The sequence below is a fragment of the Melopsittacus undulatus genome, chromosome 2, assembly GCF_012275295.1.
Source record: "Melopsittacus undulatus isolate bMelUnd1 chromosome 2, bMelUnd1.mat.Z, whole genome shotgun sequence".
Taxonomy (NCBI): Eukaryota; Metazoa; Chordata; class Aves; order Psittaciformes; family Psittaculidae; genus Melopsittacus; species Melopsittacus undulatus.
Genome location: NC_047528.1, coordinates 18,627,052 through 18,651,929, shown reverse-complemented (window position 1 = coordinate 18,651,929; position 24,878 = coordinate 18,627,052). Strand labels below are relative to the sequence as shown.

General features: G+C 36.0%; 1 protein-coding gene across 1 annotated transcript; it reads left to right on the top strand.

The window, feature by feature from the left end:
- Nucleotides 1–304: 304 nt before the first annotated feature.
- SACS (sacsin molecular chaperone) lies at nucleotides 305–23,455 on the top strand. The gene is made up of 5 exons (XM_031049501.2): nucleotides 305–385; nucleotides 1,642–1,788; nucleotides 2,994–4,476; nucleotides 6,815–6,906; nucleotides 10,325–23,455. The coding sequence occupies exons 1-5, from the start codon at nucleotides 370–372 to the stop codon at nucleotides 21,883–21,885; spliced, it is 13,299 nt and encodes a 4,432-aa protein (XP_030905361.2). The 5' UTR covers nucleotides 305–369; the 3' UTR covers nucleotides 21,886–23,455.
- The last annotated feature ends 1,423 nt before the right edge of the window (nucleotides 23,456–24,878 follow it).

Below are 24,878 nucleotides of genomic sequence, written 5' to 3'. Positions count from 1 at the left end.
TGAATCATGCTTATAGTATTTGGCTGAATATTACTTTTATTATAAATATTTATTTTTCTTTTATAATGAATATTGCTTTTATAATGCCTATTTTCATTCAGGTAAACGGGATAAAATTATTTTGGTTGAAAAGTATGAATACAATTACACTCAAGACAAATGCTTACTATTTTCTACTATTTATGTTGGAAAGCCATTGCTAGAATATGTACATTACTGCATCATACTTTTTCCTTTTTTTTTGTTGGTTTTTTTTTTTTTCTTTTGCCTCAGGAACTGATACAGAATGCAGAAGATGCTGGTGCCACAGAGGTTAGGTTTTTATATGATGAAACTCAGTATGGAACAGAAACTCTATGGTCAAAGGATATGGTACAGTATCAGGGTAAATATAATTTTTATTAGTTTTGGCCATTATCCTTCAATATGCATATGGTTCTGTGTTTTTATCCTTGCTATATAGCGATGACCACCTTACGAGGTGCATATTTTGTCTATGTTATAATGTTGATTATTATTTTCCAAAGCCAGTGTTTGCTATTGAAGGCCTTACGGTGTCATCTTGCAGGTTATCAATAGCAGCTTTTCAACTGCTTCTAGTTAATGCTGTTTGAGAAAGCCTTCATGTTCAGCTTTGTTTCACGTAACTTTTCGCAGGATGACTGTGTATCCTGGGGCTTATTTTCCTAGGTTTACTTGCTATCTCAATATACAAGATTTTATCTCAATATACAAGGATTTTTAGTAGTCAGTAAACAAGTTTTAATAAGACCTAGGATAAAAGAATGCTTTGGGTATTAGACAGTAATTTTGTTTTTTCTACATACCTCTACCTTTTCAGAGTGATCTCCAGTTCTTAATGTAAACATGACCCTACATTTCAGCTTTCTCTGGGCAGTTCTGTTTTCTTCTTCATCTCTTACTCTCTCACCCTTGCACCAACCTTTGCTCCATGCTGCCTGTACTGCAAAGGTAGTTTGTTGCAACTTTAAGGTTTTTATATCATCTAATATAGCTTTGTGTGATTGAGATCAGTTATGTATTTATCAGACAAATTAGTTTTTGTAATCATCCCAAAAGGCATTCAGTTATCTGATGCAGTGATCCACTACTTCTTGTTTCTGGCTTGTTAATCAACCTCATTGTGCCTTCCAATTTGAATTTGTCTGTCTTTCTAGACACAGGTTATTGATATATCTTGCCATGTATCCCTTCCAGTAGAGGTATTAGTAGATTGTGATTAGTACATCTTTCAAACTGTCTTTTTGATAGACTGAACAGCCTTGTGCCACAGAACACTTCTTCCAGAAGTTTTGTTGTTTTCTGCTTTCTGTTCAGTTTTTCAGAATCATTATTTTAAAATGTGGACACCAGAACTAGATACCACATCAGAATGTATCTCTTAAGTACTTTATACAGAGGTAAATCCATCTCTTTGCTTCTGCTTTTGCTGCTACTTTATCTCCCTTTCATCACCACGCATAATTTGATGTCAGTTTGAGTTATAGTTTCCTGATAAAATTTGCACATACAGACTTTAAAGAAATACTTTAGCAGTTCTGTAAACTTATTTCCTAGATTTTTTTCTCAGTTAAGTAGTTTTCTTCTGTCATCTTTTTAACACTTGCCTATTTATTATAGGGCCAGCATTTTATGCGTACAATGATGCAGTTTTCACCCCTGAGGACTGGCATGGTATACAGGAAATAGCAAGAAGCAGGAAGAAGGATGATCCCCTTAAAGTTGGAAGATTTGGAATTGGCTTTAATTCAGTTTATCATATAACAGGTACTCTCAGTAGATACTTTAAAACAAAATTGTTGAAGTTTCATTAAATTGTTTAATTATTTTAGATATCTCAGATACTCGTTTAATGGCTTATCTGTAGTGCATTTAAAAACTGGATCTCTGCCTGGTTTTCCTTAAGCATTCATATTTTTCTAAAACCATGGAGGTTATCCTCTGGCTTTGATTTTTTTTTTGGAGGAGATATGTTTCTTGTAGTAACATTATTACTTAGTTAGTCCCTTGTATTGAAATGAACATTCCTTTACACTGTTAATTCAGTTATGCACTGCTGTTTATATTACAGAGGTGTGTAATATAAGGTAGATATTTAAGTAAAAGTGTGGAAGTTTAGACAAGACTGATGCTTCTGTGCAGGTTCTTTGCAAATAAGCAGTGGTTTTATTTCATGCTAGAAAGGGTACTCCATAATAGAGGTATGTGTATATTTATACTTTCTGGCAAAATGTTTTACCGCTGTGTAGCGTAAGCATATCACATAAACAGTGCTTACAGTCTACATAGTACAGGGGAAAAGTAAAATTTTTGCTGAAATAACATATTTAACTTGTGAAGTGAGTTTGTAAGGCACATGATGTTTTTTTCACAATATTTTAGTAGTGCATGAATAAAAGCTTAGTTAATATGGTTTGATAGTTCTGAGAATTTAGGGTTTTAATCATACAATACCACTGTTTACAAGCCTTTAAGATCTGCAATAAATACACCTTTACTAAATTACTTTCCAGTATTTTCAGGAAAGAAAAAAATTAAAATAATACATTTGCAAAAAAATTATACTTTCTGTTGCTTACTGTTTGCTAGAATGCAAATAGTTGAATGGCTATTTATGTACTTAATTGCAGACTAGGAGTGTGCTTGTTTCAAACTTCACTTTCTGTAAGCACTGAATTAAGTGTTACCAGAATTATAGAATCATGTAGGTTGGAAAAACTTTTGCCATCGAGTCCAGTCATAAACCTAACCCTGCCAAGTCCACACTAAACCATGTGCCTAAGTGCCACATCTAAAGGTCTTTCAAATACCTTCAGGGAAGGTGACTCAGCCACATCCCTGGGCATTGTACTTGGTTCATCACAATTTTATAACACTTGTCGTTATTGATCCTTAAAGATTTATTCCTTAAGACTGTGTTTGAAAAATAAGTTAGTTTAGGATTATTAATAGTTGTGTTTTTATGTATACAGATGTCCCCAGTATTTTCAGTGGTGACCAGATTGGAATGCTTGATCCCCATCAAACCCTTTTTGGACCTCATGAATCAGGCCAGTGTTGGAATCTAAAAGAAGATAGCAAGGAAATCAATGAACTTACAGACCAGTTTGCACCGTTCATTGGTGTATTTGGCAGCACTAAGGAAACTTTTAAGAATGGAAACTTTCCTGGTACCTTTTTTCGTTTCCCACTTCGTCTGCAGCCTTCCCAACTGAGTAGCAATGTTTATGACAAACAGAAGGTTTTGGAGTTGTTTGAATCCTTCAGAGCTGATGCAGACACAGTATTGCTGTTCTTGAAGAGTGTTCAGGATGTTTCATTGCACATTAGGGAAGCTGATGGATCTGAGAGGCTGATTTTTAGAGTAACTGCTAGTGAAAACAAGGCCTTGAAACATGAAAGACCCAATTCTATCAAAATTTTAAGAACTGCAATAAATCAGTATTGTAAAGGAATCCCAAGCAATAGCATAACATGTGTGACATACCATGTAAATATAGTTGTAGAAGATGAGAGTGTTAAGGATGCTCAGAAAACCTCTTGGTTAGTATGTAATTGTGTAGGTGGTCGAGGAATGTGTACTGAACTGGATTGTTTAGCTGATGACTTGAAATTTGTTCCTACTATTGGAATAGCCATGTCTTTGTCAAATAACGGGGAGGAAAAAGGAGCTGTGGCAGACTTTTCAGGAAGAGCATTTTGTTTTCTGCCTTTACCTCCAGGTGAAGAAAGCAAAACTGGACTCCCAGTTCATGTTAGTGGTTTCTTTGGTCTCACAGACAATAGGAGGAGTATCAAATGGCGAGAGCTGGATCAATGGAGAGATCCAGCAGCTTTGTGGAATGACCTTCTTGTGGTAAATATAGTGCCAAAGGCATATACCACCCTTATTTTGGAAGCTATCAAACGAATGGAGACTGAGGAGAATTCGGATTTTCCGTTGTCAGCTGAAAGAATTTATAGGTTATGGCCTGATGAGAACAAAATCAGGGTACCCTGGAAACCAGTTCTAGAACCTCTCTTTAAAGAGCTGCTCCAGCACACAGTTATTTACTCAGTGAGTAATCAGTGGATAAAAGTGGAACAGGTGCACTTTTCTGAAATGGATGAGAGTTTGGGTTACACACAATCTGTTCTCAACTACCTCCAGAATTCAGGGAAGCAGATTGCCAAGGTACCAGCAAATATTGCTAGTGCAGTGCATCTTATTATTTCTGCTGCTAAAGCTGTGAAAAAGGTGACTCCTGCTGTAGTACGGCAAATACTAAGGAAATCTGGACACAGTGGACCTGCTGAAGAAAAGCTTCATCTTTTAGAATTTGTGCTTTCTGATGGAGTCTTCAGTGAATTGATTGGATTGGAGCTTTTGCCATTACAGAATGGAAACTTTATCCCTTTTTCCTCATCTGTGTCAGAACAGGACGTAGTTTACATAACCTCAGAAGACTATCCCAGGTATACTTAATATTCTAAATACCATTTTTTTTATGTTAAAGAGAGCTTCAGACTGTTATTTGCTTGTCAGCAAGCAAGATGATAAGCAGCATCCTATAATATAATGAAATAATGCATAGGTAGAACTGTTTTCTGTAGATATGTACATGTTTGTATGGATATGTCTTTGAAAACTTTGACAGCTATTTGTCACTATAACTTTAGAAAGAATTATGTGTTCTAGACTTCTTAAGTCTAATATCTCAGGATACATTTCAAGTTAGCTTTCTTCTGAGAATTATAAAAAGGAGTAGATTAGAAACATGTATACTATAAAGTACATAAGATTACATAATAAGAGCTTTTATTAAACTTCAATATATTTATTTATTTTTTTGCACAACACTTTTACTTTCAGTGAAGGGTTTAGTACTAGACATTGATTTTGGGAAGTAAGCAGATACCGCCATGCTAGGAAATGGGACTATCTTCTGCATCTGCTCTTCCTTTGTTCTTTCCAGTCCCTCTCCAATTATTTCCCCCCCCCCCCCCCCCCCCCCCCCCCCCCGCTTATTTCCCAGCTGCATTGCTATTTCAATTTGGTTCACATTTCACCATCCGTAAAAGCTTGCACTGCCACTGGGGAGGGGATAGCAAAGAGCAGACTAGCTGGAATAAGTGACCTTAGGGTCACTAGAGAAAGCACGGCTGATGCTTTTTATGTCTGTACTGGAATATATATTTATAAAAGATTTGCTAAATCTGAACCTTTCTCCAAGTAACCTCTTAAGAGGTACTACTTGAAGTCACTCAGACACACCAGATATACCTGTAGCTGTTCCTTCTTGTACAGTGTTAGCCATACATATGTTTGCATACACCCTTCCTTCTTTCTTCAAGTTCCACTAATTTTCAGATCCTCAGCTTGAAAGAATGTGACACTTGGCATGTGCTTGGCTGCTTTTACCGCCCTATGAACTATTCATACAGGAAATAGAGGTGGGCTGGAGTGTGCCAGTATAGATGATACTAAGTTAAAAAGGGCTCTGAGTGAGGTCCTTATGTATAGACAACACATCTTCAAGAAAAGCAGTTGGATGCAGGTAACGGTCTTCCCGTGTTGTTTCAGAGGAGTTTGCTTTTTTCAAAGTCTGCTGCCATTCTTTTTCTGTTATATTCTAAATGCATAATCTTTCTTGTTCTATACAATTCAGGTTATTGATTAACACTACTCAAAGCCTGTGATTCTAGTGTCTCCTTAAAAAGAATAAAAATTCTCTAGCATCTCTTGCGTGATTATTTATCTTTTGCTATTCATTTACTCTGCTTTTACTTCCAGAAGTTAAGCCAGTATACATACAGAAAACATTCCCTGCTTCAGACTAGTCATAAGATAGTTTTCTTGAAACTTAAAGATACCACTGTGTCTTACTCAGTTCATTTTCTGTCAGTAATGGACTTAGTTTAGTTTAACCTTGTAAAACTGACACAGAAGTATGTTATACCAGGTATAAATATACTTTCTAGCTATGATTTGAAATTTTAATGCTTTATTTGGTTATATTCTTGCCTACAGTAATTATTTTCAATTCTAATGTTATAAATATGATAAATGTCTTATGTTAGATGTTTTAAAATACTTTCAACTTAAGAGTTTGGCTCTTTGCATATTCAAATTTGGAACCTGCTAAAAAGGTGAAATAAGTTCTTATTAATTTCTTTCTGTTAACACCTGTGGAATAACAAGATTCTGTGTTAGTTTATGTATATTTAACATACTGCTGTCACAATTAAGCTGCATAGTTATTTTTGATTTTAGGAAGACCAAAGCCCTAAAAACCTGTTCAGTTTTAAGTGCTAATGTAAAGGAAGGGCAGGACGAGACATGACTTTTGGCTGCAATAACCTTAACCTGTGTGTGCAAATCTTCTGAAATCCACAGATCTGTGTGAAGTCCTAGAATTATATGTTGTAGTCTTTGTATGCTTTGAAATAGAATCTTTAAAAGACACAGAATAGTAGGTGCCATTTAACTTTTTTTTAATTATTTGTTAGAATACAAATAGATGAAAATAATTTTCTAACCCCTTTTTTCTATCCAAAGAAAACTTGTTTAGACCTGCTTTGAAAATAAGAGTAGTTGGAAAAATCAGTTTCTTACTACTCCCTGCTTCTAATTGTCTGGTCTTTTTTTGTCTGTAAAAAAATGCCCACTGAAAACCCTATTCTACATGTGTAAGCAATTGTTTACTGTGATAGTTACAATGCTGGTAGTGTTTGTGAAGCAAAATGATGCCTTGCTAAGGTGTGGAGGGATTTATTTTCTTTATCTGTTTATTTTTTTTAAATGGTGTGCTAGATCACTCTTTCCTGGCCTGGAAGGAAGGTTACTCTCTGATGACCTGAAGCCTGAGATTCTAGCTGCTTTGAAAGAAGCTGCCAAAAGCCGAGGTAATAAATATATCTTTCATAATCTTATATAAGAAACAGATTTCTAATGGTTGAACAGACTAGTTCTAAACTTAAGTTTAAAGGAATGTCTCTTTTGAAATTGAATTCGCATAAATAAATTGATCATCAAAAATAACTGTTTTAAGATATGATAGACTATTTATATTGGAAATGACATACATAAAAATTATGGCAAAGGCAAGGGGAGAAGGATGAAAATTCATAATAATAGAATCATAGAATAGTTAGGGTTGGAAAGGACCTTAAGATCATCTAGTTCCAACCCCCCTGCCATGGGCAGGGACACCTCACACAAATAGATATTCACTTATTAAAGGATATATTCAAGGTTCAGTAATTTTGTTCAAATAGTATTCCTTCACTGAAGTTGCTCTGAATTCTGTTCTGCATTTTTAGAATTTGCATATGCAATAACTGTGTTAAGGTTTTGGTATTGCAGATGTCTCATATATCACAATCAGAAGTGATCACATCAGTGCGTTTTTTTTTAAAACTAAGTAAAACCCACTTAAGCAGCTAGCCTTCAGCATACCTGTAGATCATATAATTTCATCAAGTGTTTCCTGAGTCTTAATTCATAGCTTATGGTTTTGTCAGTGCAGACCTACTGAAATACTCTAAACCTTGATCAAAAGACTTAGTGAAGAAGTTTGCTGCATCTGTAAATGAGATGCTTCTATGTTTAACTGCTTTCACTCTCTTCTATTCAGTTTGTCCATATTTACCTTTCCACCCTTCCTCATTATGCATTTGACTGGTAAATTTGAAGTCTTATTCTCAGAAGTCTTTTCAGCTAAACACAATTTGCAGACAAGTCACACTTCAGCTTATTTTTAAATAGGATGAGTATTTTCTGGGCTATTCTTCAATGTGTAGAAAATGTGCTTTTCAGAAAAAAATTCTTGCCTCTCTATATTTTTGAATTCTTCAGTTAATCAGAATTCTTTTTGAGACAGAAGACAATAGAACCAGACATAAAATACTATAAATTATTGTCTTGATTTACTCTTTTCAGTATCCTTTTTCATGGTCAGTCATTCAGTCGCAGTCCCTGTTTCTTCATGTTCCAATGAAAAACAGTCCCAAATCATGCTTAAATTAAAAACCAGCAAACTAAGAAAAACAGAATGCAGGTTTGATTGGCTATATCCTTCAACACAAAAAGCAGACATGAATAAAATGAAAAAACCCTATATATTCATAAAGTAATCCTTTACTGAGTTCTTCTCAGACATTCTTTCACTTCCAGGCTTGATTTCCAATTGGCAGAAAAGTCTATCTAGTCTTTTTAGTTCCTGGGAAAAGTATTGTTCACATTTAAGTTCTTGCTTGTCTCTCTTCTTTCTCTGATACTTTTTTTTTTTTGAAGGACATTTTACGCCTCTTATTCATTGGAAGACCCTATTTTTGTAAATGAATACAACAAGTATAATTCTTCTAAATCTTCTATAAATGTTTAGGGGTTTTAGAGATGACCCTTTGCAAGATTGTAGTGGCCTACGTTTTGTTCTACCTCTTAAATTATTCTTCATTCTAAGATTTTGCATAACTGTACAACTTCAGTACCATAAAAGCTGTATGTTATAAATGATAAGTATTAAAGGGGATTTTGGCAGGTTTTGAAATCTCACTTGTCAAGAATTTTATTTACATAGCTGTAGAAATTGTTTCAGAGGTATTCCTGATACAGCTGCAGAAATAGAAACTTCCTTATATTATTTCTTTGAGAGGATGGGATACAGGTTTTTTTATTGTGTTGTACAGAGAAAACCAGATCTTACTTTTTCGCTCCTGAAATGTGTACTGTATTTTTTTCTAGTCGGTTACTGTTTCTATATTTAGTATGTTTACATGTAACTCATGGGATATTTTCTAAGAATTGATTTGATTATATTCTAGCCCAACAGCTTCTCTGGGGATTTTCAGGTATGGTTATTAACTGAAGATGTACTGGTTTGGATTGAAGCTTGATATTTGTGTGAATTTGGTGAATATCTGTTCTTGTTATGCCAGCTTTCTTGTAAGCAAAATATAACAAATAGAGCTGCCAAAAGATAGCTACCAAAGATAATTCTGATAAGAGTTCTAAATACAGTTTGGAGGGGAATGCATATTGATGAAGAAAACCTTGTAGTTATGTTACATGGAAGTGATCAATATTTTCATTGGGTTATTTACAGACTTTTTTCCCATATGGGAAGATTTCCAGTATTTTCAGATCACATGTATGGATTTTAAAACAGTATTTCTAAAGTTCTGAGCTCAAGGCTTGTGAAAGAAATACTTGCAGCAGTGGACCAGCAAGAGAGGGATGAACTTAAAAGCTAAACTTAAATCCCACTATTTGGGCACAGAACTTTAGAATCAGTAGTAGGACATCCTTCCTCTCACTTCATGCCTACAGACTATACATTCTATTAGTTCTGTTAAACAGAAAACAGAAGTAAACATTGCAATGCTCCTAATACCAGTTTCCAGCAGAGCAGGGATAGTATCTTTTATTTGGACTGTTGCTATTAAGGAAATAGCAGTACAATCTAGATGAAAGAAAGATCTGAAATTCAAATAGATGTCTTGCTTCCATTTCTGTCATGGTTTTTGATGTCGTTGGGAGATGGTGATATTTTTATATTCTGCGCTGTTTTCTTACCTCCAGACATGCTGCAGTTTTTAAGTATAAACTGTCTATTGATAATTAAGACATGAGTTTTAAAACGTATTTCTTTTAGTGAGGGCTTCGGTAATAAGAATAAAACCGTATATATCTAAACTTAGTTTCAGCACAACTGAATCTTGTTGCTTGTCACTTTTAGTGTAAGATCATCTGCACTTGAGTTGCTCTTTGCTGTATCTAATAAATAACTTTTCAAATCCTTTTGAACCTTTTCAATTATAGACAAATAATGGGTTAGATTTTTATTTACTGTTAGGCAAACAAGTAGTGTAAAGAATCAATCAAACAAAAAAAAGTTTGAAGCTTCTACTTTGATTGTAAATTTGTAGTTGCTATGAATGCCCAAAGACTCTTGTGTCAAACTAACAAATGCAATAACACATTGACAATTTGCAATTTGTTTTTTAATTTTTACACTAATATGGAATGCATTTGCTTTTAATTAACTCCTAAAAGCAAGGGGAGCTGGTATCTGCAGTTCTACCTAACAAGCAATTCTTTCCACGAACAGGCAGGGCACAAGTTAGAATTTCTATTTTTTTTTCCCCTTCTCCTCCTCCTCCTCCTCCTCCTCCTCCTCCTCCTCCTCCTCCTACTCCTCCTCCTCCTCCTCCTCCTCCTCCTCCTCCTCCTCCTCCTCCTCTCCTCAGAACAGCCAACAGCACTTTTACATGTAACTCTGCTCTGTGATTTTCATGGCTTTTCTCTTTTCTGCAATTTCAGGAAGACCGTGCACTCAGCTGCAGCTTCTGAACCCAGAAAGATTTGCCCGGCTCATTAAAGAAGTTATGAATAGCACGTGGCCTGGCAGAGACATGGTGGTAGAGTGGCATCCAGGTTTGGAAGACAAAAATCACCCATCAGTTTCCTGGCTTAAGATGGTATGGAAGAACCTATATATACATTTTTCTGATGACTTGAGTGTGTTTGATGACATGCCGCTTATCCCCAAGACACTGCTGGAGGAAAACCAAACATCAGTGGAACTGGTTAGATTTAGGAATCCATCACCTATCATTCTGGAAGATGAATCTGAGACTCAGCTCCCGGAATATTTAGCTGATGTTATTCAGAGAGTTGGTGGAGTTGTACTTAAGAAGCTGGATATTTCTATCCAACATCCACTTATAAAAAAATATGTGCATCCACCATTACCAAGTGCTGTTTTACAAATAATGGAAAAAATGTCCTTACAGAAACTATGCAATCAGGTTGCATCGTTCCCATCAACACATAAAGATGCTCTTAGGACATTCTTAGCCAGTTTAACTGATGTAAGTGAAAAAGAGAGAAGAATTATTCAGGAATTGCAAATATTTAAAAAAGTTGAAAAATCATCTGATGAAAGTGTTTCTGTTTTTACTGGGCTAAAAGGTAGTAAGGTATTACACCACACTGCCAAAATTCCTCCTGGTCTAAGATTTTCTACTGCAATAATTGACAGCAGTGATGAAGCTACTATTCGATTAGCTAACCTGCTGAAAATAGAACAACTAAAAAGCACAGATTGCTTGAAGTTTATTATACAAGACATAAGAAGTGATTTTTATTCATATGATGAAACCACACAGATAATGCAGTGGGTTCTTGAAAATCTGACTTTTCTGAAAAACGAGAATACTGATGTGATAGACTGGCTGACATCACTAAAGTTTATTAAGATTTCACAGGAAAAGATAATGTCAGCAAATGAGCTCTTTGATCCTGAGGTAGAACTTCTGCAAAATTTGTTTTATGCTGAGGAAGAAATTTGCTTCCCCCCTGTTATTTTTACATCTTCAGATATTCTTCATTCTCTGAGACAAATAGGCTTAAAAAATGAGGCTGGTCTTGAGGAGAGTGATATTATGAGAGTGGCAAATAAAATTGAAAGTTTGCATGCTGACTCTAACACCAACCATGATTTACTGTTAAGAAAAGCTAGAACTCTCTTGATGATTTTGAACAAAAACCATGCACTGCTTCACTCATGTGAAGCACAAGCTGCACTGAAAAAAATAAAATGGATTCCTGCATGTAAGGAAAGACCTCCAAATTACCCAGGGTCCTTAGTTTGGAAAGGAGATCATTGTAATCTGTGTTCACCACCAGAAATGTGTGATATATCTTACGCAATTTTAGTTGGTTCCTCAGTTCCTCTTGTGGAAAATGTGCTGCCGGATGTAGAAAAAGCACTTGGCATGCCCTGCAAGCCCATTATAAAAGCAGTCTTAAAACATTTCAAGGTGGTGGTCGATTGGCACAGTTCTAAAACTTTCAGTGATGAGGACTATTACCAGTTTCAGCATATCTTGCTTGAGATTTATGGATTTATGCATGACCACCTAGAAGAAGGCAAAGAAGCTTTTAAAGCCCTGAAGTTTCCTTGGGTTTGGACAGGTAAAACATTTTGTTCCCTTGCACAAGCAGTAATAAAGTCAGTACCTGATCTCGATCTCCAACCTTATCTACATTATGTGCCAAAAACTATGGCGAAGTTTCACCAGTTGTTTAAATGTTGTGGTTCCATTGAGCAGTTAACACCAGACCATGTTTCTATGGTCATTCAGAAAATATATCTAAAAAGTGAGCAGTCTCTCTCTGAACAAGAGAGTAAACAAAATCTTCATATTATGTTGAGCATCATAAGATGGCTGTACAGCAATCAGATTCCTGCAAGCCTGCATACACCCATGCCATTATACACTGGCAAACTTCCTTATAAACTTGCAATGAGGCCAATTCATGAGTGCTGTTATTGTGATATCAAAGTTGATGACTTAAATGATTTGCTTGAAGATGCTGTTGAACCAATAATTTTGGTGCATGAAGACATACCGATGAAAACTGCTGAGTGGTTAAATGTCCCATGCCTTAGCACAAGATTGATTAATCCAGAAAATATGGGATTTGAGCAGTCTGGGCAAAGAGAGCCTCTGACTGTAAGAATTAAAAACATTTTGGAAGAATACCCTTCCATTTCAGATATCTTTAAAGAGCTTCTTCAAAATGCTGATGATGCTAATGCAACAGAATGTAATTTCCTGATTGACATGAGAAGAAATATGGATATAAGAGAGAATCTTTTGGATCCAGGAATGGCAGCATGTCATGGTCCAGCCTTGTGGTCATTCAATAATTCTGAATTTTCTGACTCTGATTTCCTAAATATAACTCGATTAGGTGAGTCTTTAAAAAGGAGTGAAGTTGACAAAGTGGGAAAATTTGGACTGGGATTCAATTCTGTTTATCATATCACAGATGTTCCTATAATTTTGAGCCGAGAGTTCATGATTATGTTCGATCCAAACGTTAACCATATCAGTAAACACATTAGAGATAAATCTAACCCTGGGATCAAAATCAACTGGAGTAAACAACAGAAGAGACTGCGAAAATTTCCCAATCAGTTTAAGCCATTTATAGGAGTTTTTGGTTGTCAGCTGCCACTGACTGTAGAATCTCCTTACAGCTACAAAGGAACGCTTTTCAGGCTGTCTTTCAGAACTCAACAGGAAGCTAAAGTTAGTGAAGTCAGCAGTGCATGTTACAATACAGCAGACATTTACTCTCTTGTGGATGAATTCAGCATTTGTGGTCATAGACTGATCATATTTGCTCAGAGTGTAAATTCAATGGTTTTGAAATACTTGAAAATTGAGGCAGATGATCCTGGGATGGCACAAGATGTTGTTACTATAAAAAAAAATCTGTTTTCTTCCAAAGCCCTGACTGCACCAAATGTAAGTGTTTTAAAGGAAGCAGCTAAACTCATGAAGGTCTGTAGCAGCAGTAATAAAAAGCTTCCTGCTGAAACACCAAAGTCCTCGTGTATCTTACAGATAGTAGTAGAAGAATTTCACCATGTATTTAGGCGAATTGCTGATTTACAGTCTCCACTCTTCAGAGGTACGGAGGATGATCCAGCTTCTTTCTTTGAAACAGCTAAATTGGGACAGGTGAAAAGATCAGCTGATGAATTGCCACAGAAAACAGTAGATTCAACAACATGGCTTATATGTTCTTGCATGGACACTGGAGATGCTTTAAAATTTTCATTGCATGAAAGTGGACGAAGATTAGGTCTTGTTCCCTGTGGTGGAGTAGGAGTGTTACTGTCTGAAACCCAGGATCAAAAGTGGATTGTGAAACCTAATTGCAACACCATAGGTGAAGTATTCTGCTATTTACCTCTACGAATAAAAACAGGCTTACCTCTACATATAAATGGCTGCTTTGCAGTTACTTCCAATCGGAAAGAGATCTGGAAAACAGACACAAAAGGAAGATGGAATACAGTATTCATGAGGTATGTTATTGTAAAAGCCTATATAGAAGCAGTTTGTGTTCTGCGTGACATGGCAATCAATGGTGAGCTAGTTGATTACAGTTACTGTGCAGTGTGGCCAGATCCTGGTTCAGTTCATGATGATTTTTCTGTTATTTGTCAAGGGTTTTATGAAGACATAGCTCATATGAAAAGCAAAGAAGGGGTCAAAGTGTTTTCTGATGGTTCCTCTTGGGTTTCCATGAAGAATGTAAGATTTTTAGATGACTCTATACTGAAACGACCAGATGTTGGACCTTCAGCCTTTAAGATCTTTCTGAAGTACCTTAAAAAGACAGGTTCCAAAACTCTGTGTGCTGTGGATCTTCCATCCTGGGTAAAGACAGGGTTTGAAGAAGCAGGATGTAAATACATATTATTGGAGAACACCTTCTCTGAGAAACAGTTCTTTTCTGAGGTATTTTTCCCTAATGTTCAGGAGATTGACGCAGAGCTGCGTGATCCTTTGATGTGTTATGTTCTCAATGAAAAAGTTGAGGAGTTCTCAGGAATTCTTCGTGTTACTCCATGTATTCCCTGTTCATTGGATGGGCACCCATTAGTTACACCATCAAGACTGATCCATCCTGAAGGAAGAGTTGCAAAGTTGTATGATGCTGAAGATGGAAGATTTCCTTATGGTACCACTCAGGATTATCTTAACCCAGTTATTTTGGTTAAACTTGTTCAGCTGGGAATGGCTAAAGATGATATTTTATGGGAAGACCTGATAGAACGTGCAGAGTCAGTAGCTGAAATTAACAAGAGTGATCATGCTGCAGCTTGTCTTAGAAGCAGTATTATACTGAGTCTTATTGATGAAAAACTAAAATCTAGGGACCCTAGAGCTAAAGAATTTGCTGCAAAATGTCAAACCATCCCTTTCCTACCTTTCCTTAGCAAACCAGCAGGCTTCTCACTGCACTGGAAGGGCAGTGATTTTCAGCCTGAAGTGATGTTTACAGCAAATGATCTTTTCACTGCTGATCATCAAGATATAGTTTGCCTAATAGAACCAATTCTTAATGAAAATTCTCACTCCTTTAAAGGTTGTGGTGCTTTGTCATTAGCTGTCAAAGAATTTTTGGGTTTGCTGAAGAAGCCAGCTGTTAATTTGGTCATAAATCAGTTAGAAGAAGTTGCAAAGTCATTTGATGGGATCACATTATATCAAGAAAATATCACTAATGCTTGTTATAAGTACTTACATGAGGGAATGTTACAGAATGAATCAACAAAAGCTACAATAATTGAACAGCTGGCAAACTGTAGTTTTATTTTGGTTGAGAATGTGTATGTTGATCCAACAAAAGTGTCTTTTCACTTGAATTTTGATGCAGCACCCTATCTCTATCAGTTGCCTAATAAGTACAAAAATAGTTTCCGTGAGCTCTTTGAAAGTGTGGGTGTAAGACAGGCTTTTACAGTGGAAGATTTTGCTGTAGTTCTGGAATTAATAAATCGGGAAAGAGGGACCAAACAACTAACAGAAGACAGCTTTCAGCTTTGCAGGAGAATAATCAGTGAAGGAATATGGGGCCTCATTAGAGAAAAGAAGCAGGAATTTTGTGAGAAAAAGTATGGTGAGATTTTGTTACCCGATACTCATCTTGCACTTCTGCCTGCAAAATCTTTGTGTTACAATGATTGTCCGTGGATTAAAGTTAAAGACACAACCATTAAATATTGTCATGGTGATATTCCAAGAGAAGTTGCAGTAAAGCTTGGAGCAATACCAAAACGCCATAAAGCTCTAGAAAGATACGCATCCAATATCTGTTTTACTACCCTTGGAACAGAATTTGGCCAGAAAGAAAAACTTACAAGTAGAATTAAAAGCATTCTCAATGCCTACCCTTCAGAAAAAGAAATGCTGAAAGAGCTCCTTCAGAATGCAGATGATGCAAAAGCCACAGAGATCTGTTTTGTGTTTGATCCTAGACAGCATCCAGTTGATAGAATATTTGATGAGAAATGGGCACCGCTTCAGGGACCAGCATTGTGTGTTTACAACAATCAGCCTTTTACAGAAGATGATATTCGAGGAATTCAGAACCTTGGAAAAGGTACAAAAGTAGGAAATCCCTGTAAAACTGGACAATATGGTATAGGTTTCAATTCTGTTTATCATATTACTGACTGCCCTTCTTTCTTATCAGGCAATGACATTCTTTGTATTTTTGATCCTCATGCTAGATACGCACCAGGTTCAACATCAACAAGTCCAGGCCGCATGTTTAGAGATTTAGATGCAGATTTCAGAACACAGTTCTCGGATGTACTGGACCTCTACTTAGGAGATCACTTTAAATTGGATAATTGCACAATGTTTAGGTTTCCTCTTCGAAATGGAGACATGGCAAAAGTATCAGAAATTTCCTCAGTTCCATGTTCAGATAGAATGGTCCAAAATCTCTTAGATAAGCTGCATACAGATGGAGCAGAACTCTTAATGTTTTTGAACCATATGGAAAAAATTTCTATTTGTGAGATAGAAAAAACAACAGGAGCACTGAATGTGTTGTATTCTGTACAAGGCAAAATCACTGATGGAGACAGACTGAAACGAAAGCAATTCCATGCATCTGTAATTGACAGTGTAACTAAAAAGAGGCAGCTAAGTGAAATACCTGTGCAACAGATTACTTACACAATGGATACTGAAGACTCTGAAGGAAATCTTACAACTTGGTTAATTTGTAACAGGTCAGGCTTTTCAGCCATGGAAAAGGTATCCAAAAGTGTGGTTTCAGCCCACAAGAATGAGGACATTACTCTTTTTCCACGAGGTGGGGTAGCAGCTTGCATTACTCATAATTACAAAAAACCCCACAGAGCGTTCTGTTTCTTGCCATTATCGTTAGAAACTGGATTGCCTTTTCATGTGAATGGGCACTTTGCTCTGGATTCTGCAAGAAGAAATCTATGGCGTGATGATAATGGTGTTGGAGTAAGAAGTGACTGGAATAATAGCCTAATGACAGCACTCATAGCACCGGCTTATGTTGAACTGCTGATTCAGCTGAAAAAACGCTATTTTCCAGGCACTGATCCTACAGTATCAGTGCTGCAAAACACACCTATTCATGCTGTGAAAGACACTTTAAAAAAGTTTTTATCCTTTTTTCCAGTTAATAGGCTTGATATTCAGCCAGATTGGTATTGTTTAGTGAAAGCAGTTTATAGTTGCATTTATGAAGATTTGAAGCGTCTTCTACCTGTTATGCGAACTCCAAATATTGAGGGTTCTGATTTGCATTCTGCTGTTATCATCACATGGGTTAACATGTCTACTGAGAACAAAGGCAGGCCGTTCTTTGACAATTTACTACAAGATGAATTGCAGCATCTCAAAAATACAGAATACAACATCACAACACGGAAGACAGTGGCTGAAAATGTTTACAGACTGAAGCACTTACTTTTAGAAATTGGATTTAATTTGGTATATAACTGTGATGAAACTGCAAATCTTTACCACTGTTTGGTAGATGCAGATATTCCTGTCACCTGTGTGACACCTGCTGATGTCCGATTATTTTTGATGACATTTTCTTTTCCAGACTCTAATTGCCACATTGGAAAGTTACCCTGTCGTCTTCAGCAGACAAATTTGAAACTCTTCCATAGTCTCAAACTTCTGGTTGATTACTGTTTTAAAGATGCAGAAGAAAATGAAATCCAAATCGAGGGCTTGCCACTCCTTATTACTCTTGACAATGTTTTGCAAATTTTTGACTCAAAGCGGCCAAAGTTCTTAACTACGTACCATGAACTGATTCCATCTCGCAAGGATCTGTTTATGAATACATTGTATTTGAAATACAACAATATTTTACTTAGCAGCGAAGTAGCGAAAGTCTTTGATATCAGAAGTTTTGCTGAATTGTTATCATGTGTGCTGCCTAGAGAATATAAAACTAGAAATTGCATGAAATGGAAAGAAAACTTTGCAAGTGAATCTTGGCTCAAAAATGTCTGGCATTTTATTAGTGAGTCTATAAATATTAAGGAAGAGCAAGAAGATACGCAAGCAAAATTTGATGGTGTTGTTGAAACTCTGAAGGATTGGACTTTACTTCCAGGTGTGAGGTTTACTGTCTCAGCTAATCATCTTGTTGTGCCAGAGTGTGATGTGTTGCTGCCCCTCAGCATCATGCATATAGCTGTTTTTCCAAATGCTCAGAGTGATAAAGTCTTCCACACTTTAATGAAAACAGGCTGTATTCAGCTGGCATTGAACAAAATTTGCTCCAAAGACAGTGCTTTAGTGCCTTTGTTGTCAGGATGTACAGCAAATATAGATAATCCTTCAAGCATTCTGAAAGCCATACAATATATGGTGCAGACATCAACTTTTAGGACTGAAAAGTTAGCAGAAAGTGACTTTGAGGCTCTCTTAATGTACTTCAATTGCAATCTATGTCATTTGACATCTCAGGATGATATTAAAATTTTAAAGTCTCTTCCATGTTATAAATCAATTAGCGGCCGATACATCAGCATTTCAAAATATGGGATGTGCTACGTCCTCATGAAAAGCATCCCATCAATAGAAGTAGACAGATGGACACACTCAACTTCATCAGCTTTTCTTGAGGAGAAGGTTCATTTGAAAGATTTGTATAATGTGCTTGGGTGTATCTCTGTGGATGATCTGGAAGTGTACTTGAAACATCTTTTGCCAAAACTTGAAAATCTGTCTTATGATGCAAAATTAGAACACTTGATCTACTTAAAGAATAGGCTAACTAGCATTGAAGAAACTTCAGAAATAAAGGAACAGCTATTTGAAAAGCTTGAAAGCATTTTGATAATTCATGATTCAAGCAATAGATTAAAACCTGCAAAATATTTTTATGACAGGACTGTAAAAGTCTTTGAAGTTATGCTTCCTGAAAAATTCTTTATACCTCAAGATTTTTTTAAGAAACTAGAGCAGCTTACAAAACCAAAAAATCAGGCCGCATTCCTTCCATCGTGGGTAACTTTTCTACGTCATATTGGATTGAAATTCATCATTTCACAGCAACAATTACTACAGTTTTCTAAGGAGATCAGCATGCGAGCAAATACAGAAAACTGGTCTAAAGAAACACTGCAGAATACTGTTGATGTCCTCCTTCATCACATATTTCAAGAAAGAACTGACCTTTTGTCAGGAAATTTTCTGAAAGAACTGTCATTAATTCCTTTTCTGTGCCCTGAACGAGCTCCAGCAGAATTTGTTAGACTTCATCCTCAGTATCAAGAAGTTAATGGGACACTTCCTCTAATACGATTCAATGGGGCACAGGTGAATCCTAAATTCAAACAGACTGATGTGTTGCAGTTGCTGTGGACTTCGTGTCCTATTCTTCCTGAGAAAGCGACCCCTTTGAGCATCAAAGAGCAAGATGGAAGTAGCCTTGGTGCGCAAGAACAACTTGAGCAAGTTTTAACTATGCTAAATGTTAACTTGGACCCTCCCCTGGACAAAGTTATCAATAACTGCAGGAACATATGTAATATAACAACTTTGGATGAGGACATGGTAAAAACTAGGGCCAAGGTCCTAAGAAGTATTTATGAATTTCTTAGTTCAGAGAAAAGAGAATTCCGATTTCAGCTTCGAGGAGTTTCTTTTGTAATGGTGGAAGAAGGTTGGAAGCTCCTTAAGCCTGAAGAGGTGGTAATTAACCTTGAGTATGAATCTGATTTTAAACCATATCTTTACAAACTTCCTTTAGAACTTGGTACTTTCCATCAGTTATTTAAACATTTGGGTACTGAAGATATTATTTCAACAAAGCAGTATGTTGAAGTTCTAGGTCGCATATTCAAGAGCTCTGAAGGAAAGCAGTTGGATCCTAATGAAATGCGCACAGTTAAAAGAGTAGTTTCTGGCCTGTTCAAAAGTCTTCAGAATGATTCTGTCAAGGTTAGGAATGACCTTGAGAATATGAGGGAGTTTGCCCTTTATCTTCCCAGTCAAGATGGTAGGTTGGTGAAGTCTAGTATCTTAGTTTTTGATGATGCACCCCACTACAAAAGCAGAATCCAAGGTAACATTGGTGTGCAAATGCTTGTTGATCTTAGCCAGTGTTACTTAGGCAAAGACCACGGTTTTCACACTAAACTGATAATGTTATTCCCTCAGAAACTGAGGCCTCGCTTACTTAGCAGTATTCTTGAAGAACAGTTGGATGAAGAGTCTCCCAGAATTTGTCAGTTTGGAGCATTATGTTCTTTGCAAGGAAGGTTACAGTTACTGTTGTCTTCAGAACAATTCATCACAGGACTCATTAGGATTATGAAGCATGAAAATGACAATGCTTTTTTAGCTAATGAAGAAAAAGCAATAAGACTTTGCAAAGCTTTGCGAGAAGGTTTGAAAGTTTCCTGCTTTGAGAAGTTGCAAACAACATTAAGAGTTAAAGGTTTTGCTCCTATTCCTCACAGCAAAAGTGAAACGTTTGCTTTCCTGAAGAGATATGGAAATGCAGTAATACTACTTTACATACAGCATTCTGACAGCAAAGACATAAATTTCCTGTTAGCGTTAGCAATGACCTTAAAATCTGCAACTGACAATCTGATTTCTGATACCTCATATTTAATTGCCATGCTGGGTTGTAATGATATTTACCGGATCAGTGAAAAACTTGACAGTTTAGGCGTGAAGTATGACTCTTCTGAGCCATCAAAACTTGAGCTACCAACACCTGGCACTCCTATACCAGCTGAAATTCACTATACTCTTCTTATGGATCCAATGAATGTATTTTATCCTGGTGAATATGTTGGTTATCTTGTTGATGCTGAAGGTGGTGACATATATGGATCATATCAACCAACTTATACCTATGCAATTATTGTACAAGAAGTGGAAAGAGAAGATGATGAAAGTCACAGTTTTCTAGGGAAGATTTACCAGATTGATATTGGATATAGTGAATATAAAATAGTGAGCTCTCTTGATTTGTACAAATTTTCAAGACCAGAGGAAAGTTCTCAAAGCAGGGATAGCACACCTACTACCCCAACCAGTCCTACAGAATTTCCAGCACATGGACCGAGGCCAATTCCACCTCTCTTCACTGGCAGAGAGAGCCACAAATCAATGTCTGCAAAACATCACTCTCCAAAAAAGATAAAGTCAAACTCATTGCCAGAAATATTAAAAGAAGTGACATCTGTGATTGAACAGGCATGGAAACTTCCAGAATCTGAAAGAAAAAAGATAATTAGGAGGCTGTATCTTAAATGGCATCCAGATAAAAATGCAGAGAATCTTGACATAGCTAATGAAGTTTTCAAACATCTACAGAATGAGATTAACAGGCTAGAAAAACAGGCCTTTATGGATCAAAACATGGACAGAGCCTCAAGAAGACCTTTTTCATCCTCTGCTTCTCGATTTCAGTCAGATAAATTTTCATTTCAGAGATTTTATACTTCATGGAATCAAGAAGCAACAAGCCACAAATCTGAAAGGCAACAGTATAAAGAGAAGTGTCCATCTTCCACGGGGCCGTCTTACTCGCAACGCTTTTTCGTCCCACCTACATTCAGGTCTGTTGGCAATCTTGTGGAGGCACGTCGATGGCTTAGGCAGGCCCGAGCTAACTTTTCAGCTGCAAGAAATGACCTTCATAAAAATGCCAATGAATGGGTATGCTTTAAATGCTACCTTTCTACTAAACTAGCCTTAATTGCAGCTGATTATGCTGTGAAAGGCAAATCAGACAAAGATGTAAAACCAGCAGCCCTTGCACAAAAAATAGAGGAATATAGTCAGCAACTTGAAGGGCTTACAAATGATGTTCAGACATTGGAAGCTTATGGAGTAGATAGCTTAAAAACTAGGTATCCTGACTTACTACCTTTCCCACAGATTCCCAATGATAGGTTTACTTCAGAAGTTGCTATGAGAGTGATGGAATGTACTGCCTGTATCATAATCAAACTTGAAAACTTTATACAGCAAAAACTGTAACCTATTTGAAGATATTAGGGAACTGTTTTGTCAAAGAGCTTAGGTGTAGTTCATATGATGGGATACAAACAACATTGTGCAGATACTGAACAGCCAATGGGTTACGCATTGCCAAGCAGTTCAGAAGCATAGCACGCAAAGGTGGATGATACTGAAGTACTTAAAATTGAGATTTATTTAAACATGATTTTTCTTTAACTGAGCCTGCTGTATAAGCAAACTGTAAAGCAAGAATATTTTTTAAAATATGCAAGAAAACTGAGCTGCAAAAATTAGCTGTATATACAATATTGTGATTAATAGGCATATTATTGAACTGCACTTTATGTAACCAAAGCTTAGCTTTCTGTTAGATGAAGCCTGTTATTATAACTCCTCATTAGATTGATTTCATTTAATATGTTTCCAGAATGATAATGTCAGTTTTCAATGTAATAATCTTAAGACTGGACATAAAATGAAATGGGAGACGAGATGGAAAACAAAATAACTTTGGAGGTATTTCTCCAAAGCATTTCTGTATTATTTTGTGTTCTGTGGACATTCGTGTAATTTGTATTAATACTCTTATCAGCTGGATCTGATTATAAAATTGCTGCAGCATCACATTATGAACATTTCAGTACCTGTGAACTGGTACAGTTTTAATGCTGAATAATGATACTTGATTTAACATGCAGCATCATGTCATGCATTGATTGCATTTACTTTATTATAAATCATTATTTAATATCCATTTTTTTTCTAGAGTCTGTCATCTTTTGGTTAATGAATAATGCATGCGGATGATAGAAAATTAGTGAACATTATTGTATGGTGGTTTATGATTATTTTTTTTGAACACCAGAACTCAGTTTTCAGATGTCTAAATGCTTGAGTTTCTTCTTTTTTCCTGTGTGTGTGCCTTTGTGTGTGTACATATATAGATATATTTTTCCACAAACAAACATTGGTAATAATGCAATTCAGTAACCCATTTTTGGTATACACTGAGCACTGTTTTTTGTTACATGTTTAAAGGTGCTGCAATGTAATGCTGTTTTTATTTTGTTGTTCACTACAGCCCTAGAGAAGTCTGATTTTTAGTTCACACTTTCTTTTATAGTTTGTAATACTTCTGGTAATGTCATGCAATATGTTCAATGTCAGTTATTTGTAAAAAAATAATAAAAAAATGGAAGGATAATGCTAAATGGAAGGATTTTTCTTTGCTGGATCAGCCACATTTAACATAAGTGTTAATTATTTTACAGTTACATGCTATTACAAGCATTTACTTGATAGCACAGTGAAACTGTAATTTAATTTCCAGAATACAAAGGAAAATAAATACCAGTAAGATTGCAGGGCAGATACAGCTGCAATAGTGTTGTATTCAGAAATAAAAAAATCAAGATGAAAGCTTCTTCAGTTGTGAACAAATTATAAAGGGCTTGTTCTCTTCTGAAAAATCATGCAAACTGAAGTGGAAAGAAATGTGATGTTTGGAAACAATACTGCTTCTGGTTGTGGAGCTCTATTATTTCTGCTATTAAGTGCCATAATTTCAATAAAGAAAAATGCAAACATATATTTCAGTCTGATGTGGTTTGGTTTTATGAAGTAGACTAAATTTACCTATTATTTCAAGCTTTCTTTTCTGTAGGTAAATACAGTCTTTTTTTCAATTCCTTCTAAATAATTGTACTAATATTAAAGTACTGTTAAAAAGGGAAAATGCTTTTTTTTCCTGCCACCACAAGTGTTTGCAATTTTCTCAAACAAGTTGTACATTTTGCTGATTTTTTTTTTTTCAATAAAGAGCATGTAAGTAAAACACAAATCCTGGTGTACTGTGAAATAAATCAGCTCAGTTAATTCCCTATGTTTTCTAAATTGTGGCTTTTACTTCCTTTGTGCATTAAGTCAGATGGATAGTATTCAGGGTAAACAAGACACTAACAAAAGGAAACAGTTCTCACATTTTTCAGTTTAAATAGAGCTAAAACATAAGATTGTATGGCAAATGATTAACAGAGGAGCAACATGAATGCTTACCAATTTTTAGGTGGTATCTTGACAAATTTTAGGCACGTAACTGTGTTTTGTAAGTAACTTATGTTACCTTAGTAGTATTATTATAAGCCATTAAACTGGCTGTGCATAACCACCAAACTATTTTATTATACTTGTGTTTTGTTTATATTGTATATATTGTGAGTACTGACACTGCGAGAAAGAAAATAGCTGAGGTTCTTAGGAAGCTAATGCTCTGAAGCAATTTTAAATATTGATCCAGGGTGACCAAGAAAACCTGAATGATTCAGAGAAAGTAATTTCTTTTATTATTCCTGGGCTGATACCATCAAGCCATGAAATGGATGCAGAGAGAGACAGGCAAGAGTGGCATCTCAACTGGAAGTCTCTTATTTTCATTTGCGTAACTCACTGTAACAGCAAGCCTAAAGAGGCCTTATGAGACCAGGAAACCATGTCGTGGTAAAAACTTGATTTTGTAAGTGCCATTTAATTCCTGTTTTAATATAAGTAAATAAAATAAATGCTTAACTAATCCTTCCTTTTGGCTCAGCTGGGAACCTTGGGAAATAACATATTTGTGCCTAAGCTGGGCATTGAAGCTCAGAATGTTATGTAATGATTCCTTAGTAAGGGTCTGTAGAAGTAAATGTTAGCATGTAGGTTCCCCAAAAATCCTTTTTACAAGTAATTGCACAAGTTCATATGAGAGAAAATATATTTTCAGCCAGGTATATGTCTATCAGTTCTACAGGCAACATTGTTTTCTTTTTTAAGGAAATAGACTTCCATGTAGCCAGCTACCAAAAGAAAATAAGCAGTTTGTTTTATGAAGAAATGCAGTTTCAGCACTGTCTTTACTCAAATCATCAGCAAAATAAAAGTTACTGTCATGATTTGAAAACTAGAATTTAAGAGCTATTATAAGGATTGCATTCACTTAGTACTTGGGTTGCTTTAAATTAGGCTTTAATAAT

Bases quoted from the DNA above. Each gene is read 5' to 3' on its own strand.
- SACS (XM_031049501.2), top strand. The intron at 1,789-2,993 runs GTACTCTCAGTA...TTATGTATACAG, and splicing joins TTCAGTTTATCATATAACAG to ATGTCCCCAGTATTTTCAGT. The intron at 6,907-10,324 runs GTAATAAATATA...CTGCAATTTCAG, and splicing joins AGAAGCTGCCAAAAGCCGAG to GAAGACCGTGCACTCAGCTG.